The sequence below is a fragment of the Oncorhynchus masou genome, chromosome 21 (assembly GCF_036934945.1).
Source record: "Oncorhynchus masou masou isolate Uvic2021 chromosome 21, UVic_Omas_1.1, whole genome shotgun sequence".
NCBI lineage: Eukaryota > Metazoa > Chordata > Actinopteri > Salmoniformes > Salmonidae > Oncorhynchus > Oncorhynchus masou.
Window position 1 is genome coordinate 52,803,309 of NC_088232.1, and position 5,670 is coordinate 52,808,978.

General features: G+C 47.9%; 1 protein-coding gene across 3 annotated transcripts in view; it reads right to left on the reverse strand.

The window, feature by feature from the left end:
* The window catches only part of efr3ba (EFR3 homolog Ba (S. cerevisiae)), a 58,836-nt gene extending 53,711 nt beyond the window's left edge, over window positions 1–5,125 (reverse strand). For 2 of the 3 annotated variants that reach the window (XM_064928760.1, XM_064928759.1), the window contains exon 1: window positions 4,691–5,125. In XM_064928760.1, the coding sequence (XP_064784832.1) occupies window positions 4,691–4,868 (178 nt within the window). In that variant the 5' untranslated portion in view covers window positions 4,869–5,125. Of the gene's footprint in view, window positions 1–4,639; window positions 4,654–4,690 lie in introns of those variants that run through there. The other variant, XM_064928765.1, reaches the window with a different exon arrangement.
* Between the last annotated feature and the right edge of the window lie 545 nt (window positions 5,126–5,670).

Genomic DNA, 5,670 nt, shown 5'->3' on the forward strand with positions numbered 1-5,670 from the left:
ACTTTCATCACTGTCTCCCCCCAGACCTCCCTCCCCATCCCTCCCTCCCCCAGTCCTCCCTCCCCCAGTCCTCCCTCCCCCCAGGCCTCCCTCCCACAGTCCTCCCTCCCCCCAGTCCTCCCTCCCCCAGTCCTCCCTCCCCCAGTCCTCCCTCCCCCAGTCCTCCCCCCAGCCCTCCCTCACACAGTCCTCCCTCCCACAGTTCTCCCTCCCCCAGTCCTCCCTCCCCCCAGTCCTCCCTCCCCCAGTCCTCCCTCCCACAGTTCTCCCTCCCCCAGTCCTCCCTCCCCAGTCCTCCCCCCCCAGTCCTCCCTCACATTCCTCCCTCCCCCAGTCCTCCCTCCCCGTCCTCCCTCCCCATGTTCCTGTCCCCAGAACTGAGTATTACACTGATGAATAAATGTTCTCATCCACAAATAGCAAAAAATCAAATCAAATGGTCACATTTACATGTTTAGCAGATGTTATTGTGGGCGTAGAAAAATGCTTGTCTTTCAAGCTCCAACAGTGCAGTAATATCTAACAAGTAATATCTAACAATTTCACAACAGTACACACAGTATACACACATATATATATCTATAACACACATCTAAAGTAAATGAATGGAATTAAGAACATAGATGAGTGGAAAATGCTAAAATACAGTAGAGTAGAATACAGTATTTACATATGAGATGAGTAATGCAAAATATGTAAACATTAGTGACTGGTGTTCCATTATTAAAGTGGCCAGTGATTTCAAGTCCATGTATATATGGAGCAGCAGCCTCTAATGTGCTACTGATGGCTATTTAACAGTCTGATGGCCTTGAGAGAGAAGCTGTTTTTCAGTCTCCCTGCTTTGATGCACCTGTACTGACCTCGCCTTCTGGATGATAGTGGGGAGAACAGGCAATGACTCGGGTGGTTGTTGTCCTTGATGATCTTTTTGGCCTTCCTGTGACATCGGGTGCTGTAGGTGTCCTGGGGGGCAGGTAGTTTGCCCCGGGTGATGTGTTGGGCGGACCGCACCACCCTGTGGAGAGACCTGCGGTTCCGGGGGGTGCAGTGATACAGCCCGATACAGCCCGATAGGATGCTCTCAATTTTGCATCTTTAAAGTTTGTGAGGGTTTTAGGTGCCAAGCTACATTTATTCAGCGTCCTGAGGTTGAAGAGGGGATGTTGCGCCTTCTTCACCACACTGTCGGTGTGGGTGGACCTTTCCAGTTTGTCAGGGAAGTGTACGCCGCGAAAATTGAAGCTTTCCACCTTCTCCACTGCGGTCCCGTCGACGTTGATGGGGGGGGGGTGCTCCCACTGCTGTTTCCTAAAGTCCACGATAAGCTCCTTTGTTTTGTTGATGTTGAGTGAGAGGTTGTTTTCCTGGGACCACACTCACAGGGCCCTCACCTCCTCCCTGTAGGCCGTCTCGGCATTGTTGGTAATCAGGCCTACTACTGTTGTGTCGTCTGCACATTTGATGATTGAGTTGGAGAAGTGTGTGGTCACACAGTCAAGGGTGAACAGGAAGTACAGGAGGGTGCAAGCACCACCATCACAGTATCCTCATCAACATCATCCACAGCATTCTCATCCACACACTCTATACCATCCTCATCCACAGCATCACAGTATCCTCATCCACAGGATCAGAGTAACCTCATCCACAGCATCAGAGTAAACTCATCCACAGCATCACAGTATCCTCATCAACATCATCCACAGCATCCTCATCCACACACTCTATACCATCCTCATCCACAGCATCACAGTAACCTCATCCACAGCATCACAGTAACCTCATCCACAGCATCACAGTAACCTCATCCACAGCATCACAGTATCCTCATCAACATCATCCACAGCATCCTCATCCACACACTCTATACCATCCTCATCCACAGCATCACAGTAACCTCATCCACAGCATCACAGTAACCTCATCCACAGCATCACAGTAACCTCATCCACAGCATCACAGTATCCTCATCCACAGCATCACAGCATCCTCATCCACACACTCATCCTCATCACAGCATCTAACCTCATCCATCCTCATCCACAGCATCACAGTATCCTCATCCACAGCATCACAGTATCCTCATCCACAGCATCACAGTATCCTCATCCACAGCATCACAGTATCCTCATCCACAGCATCACAGTATCCTCATCCACAGCATCATCCAGTATCACAGTCCTCATCCACAGCATCACAGTATCCTCATCCACAGCATCACAGTATCCTCATCCACAGCATCACAGTAACCTCATCCACAGCATCACAGTATCCTCATCCACAGCATCACAGTATCCTCATCCACAGCATCACAGTATCCTCATCCACAGCATCACAGTAACCTCATCCACAGCCTTTTCCAGACTGGCTCTAAGGGGATGTTCTACCATTTGTGTTCCAGACACACCTACTGTACCCAGTTAAAAGATCACCAAGGCTTCCATGTTGTTGTGTAAAATTAGGCCAATTTCAGCCAGTTGTGCCAGAGAGCAGTGTGGGAGTTGTTGGCTGCATCCCACAGGGCTCTGGCCTAAAGATCCCTTCCATGTGAAGCAGCTCAGTCAGAGGTAATCTGCTTCAACTCCACTCACAGGACAACACTCTAACAACACAGCAACAACTAGACAACCTAACAGTCTACATACAGCAACAACTAGACAACCTAACAGCCTACATACAGCAACAACTAGACAACCTAACAGTCTACATACAGCAGCAACTAGACAACCTAACAGTCTACATACAGCAACAACTAGACAACCTAACAGTCTACATACAGCAACAACTAGACAACCTAACAGTCTACATACAGCAACAACTAGACAACCTAACAGTCTACATACAGCAACAACTAGACAACAACTAGACAACCTAACAGCCTACACACAGCAACAACTAGACAACCTAACAGCCTACATACAGCAACAACTAGACAACCTAACAGTCCACACACAGCAACAACTAGACAACCTAACAGCCTACATACAGCAACAACTAGACAACCTAACAGTCCACACACAGCAACAACTAGACAACCTAACAGTCTACATACAGCAGCAACTAGACAACCTAACAGTCTACATACAGCAACAACTAGACAACCTAACAGCCTACACACAGCAACAACTAGACAACCTAACAGCCTACATACAGCAACAACTAGACAACCTAACAGTCCACACACAGCAACAACTAGACAACCTAACAGTCCACACACAGCAACAACCTAACAGTCTACACACAGCAACAACTAGACAACCTAACAGTCTACATACAGCAACAACTAGACAACCTAACAGTCTACATACAGCAACAACTAGACAACCTAACAGTCTACATACAGCAACAACTAGACAACCTAACAGTCTACATACAGCAACAACTAGACAACCTAACAGTCCACATACAGCAACAACCTAACAGTCTACACACAGCAACAACTAGACAACCTAACAGTCTACATACAGCAACAACTAGACAACCTAACAGTCCACACACAGCAACAACTCGACAACCTAACAGTCTACATACAGCAAAAACCTAGCAGTCTACATACAGCAACAACTAGACAACCTAACAGTCTACATACAGCAACAACTAGACAACCTAACAGTCCACATACAGCAACAACCTAACAGTCTACACACAGCAACAACTAGACAACCTAACAGTCCACATACAGCAACAACCTAACAGTCTACACACAGCAACAACTAGACAACCTAACAGTCCACATACAGCAACAACCTAACAGTCCACACACAGCAACAACTAGACAACCTAACAGTCTACATACAGCAACAACTAGACAACCTAACAGTCTACACACAGCAACAACTAGACAACCTAACAGTCCACATACAGCAACAACCTAACAGTCTACACACAGCAACAACTAGACACCCTAACAGTCCAAACACAGCAACAACTAGACAACCTAAAAGTCTACATACAGCAACAACTAAACAACTTAACAGTCTACACACAGCAACAACTAGACAACGTAACAGTCTACACACAGCAACAACTAGACACCCTAACAGTCTACACACAGCAACAACTAGACAACGTAACAGTCTACACACAGCAACAACTAGACACCCTAAGAGTCTACACACAGCAACAACTAGACAAGGGAGATGGTCCTGTGAGAGGTGAGAGGTCAGAGGGTACCTACCTGAGACCGAGAGATTGTCCTGTGGGAGGTGAGAGGTCAGTGGGTACCTACCTGAGACCGAGAGATTGTCCTGTGGGAGGTGAGAGGTCAGAGTGTACCTACCTGAGACCGAGAGATTGTCCTGTGGGAGGTGAGAGGTCAGAGGGTACCTATCTGAGACCGAGAGATTGTCCTGTGGGAGGTGAGAGGTCAGAGGATACCTACCTGAGACTGAGAGATTGTCCTGTGGGAGGTGAGAGGTCAGAGGGTACCTACCTGAGACCGAGAGATTGTCCTGTGGGAGGTGAGAGGTCAGAGGGTACCTACATGAGACCGGGAGATTGTCCTGTGGGAGGTGAGAGGTCAGAGGATACCTACCTGAGACCGAGAGATGGTCCTATGCGAGGTGAGAGGTCAGAGGATACCTACCTGAGACCGAGAGATTGTCCTGTGGGAGGTGAGGGGTCAGAGGGTACCTACCTGAGACCGGGAGATGGTCCTGTGGGAGGTGAGAGGTCAGAGGGGACCTACCTGAGACCGGGAGATGGTCCAGAACAGAGGTGCAGTCCAGCAGCAGCCTCCGAGGCCCCAGGCAGAGGCCAGGCGGAATGGGCAGATGGGGCATGGGCACACCATGCAGCCTGGGAAAAGACGGGAGGCGGGGGAGACGACGAGGGAGACGAGGGAGACCGGGGAGGGTCAGGGGCATCTTGTCCTGAGGAATTGCTGGTCTCCCGGCGCTCCCTGGGGTTAAAGGTCAAAGGGCTCAGGAAGTGACAAGCAGACCAGAGGTCACCAAGCCATCGAAAAAAGGAAGGAAGGAGAGGATGAAGAATGGAAGAGAGGACGGGGTGTCTGAAAAATGCAGAGAGAGAAAGACTGAGTGCTCTATAGCAGCCTGGTGTTGTTGGAGGACTGAGTTGAGCCTTGGCTACTTTCACTCCTCTCACCAAACTGGCATGCCTCCCTCCCTCTGTTTTCACACTTTCTCACACCTCCCTCCCTCCTTCGCTCCCTCCCTCCCTCCTTCTTTTCACTCACTTAGCTGGTTAGTCTCTCTCTCTCTCAATTCAATTTCAACTTAATTAAGGGGCTTTATTGGCATTGGAAACATACAGAATGTTAACATTGTCAAGGCAAGTTAAATAGATAATAAACAAAAGTGAAAGAAACAATAACAGACTCACAAAATTCCAAAATAAAAAAGGTATTTCAAGTGTCACATTATGTCTGTATACGTGTTGTAATGATGTGCAAATAGTTCAAGTACAAAAGGGAAAATAAATAAACATAAATATGGGTTGTATTTACAATGGTGTTTGTTCGTCAATGGATGCCCTTTTCTTGTGACGACAGGTCACAAATCTTGCTGCTGTGATGGCACACTGTGGTATTTCAGCCAGTAGATATGGGAGTTTATCAAAATTGGATTTGATTTTGAATTCTTTGTGGGTCTGTGTAATCTGAGGGAAATATGTGTCTCTAATATGGTCATACATTTGGCAGGAGAT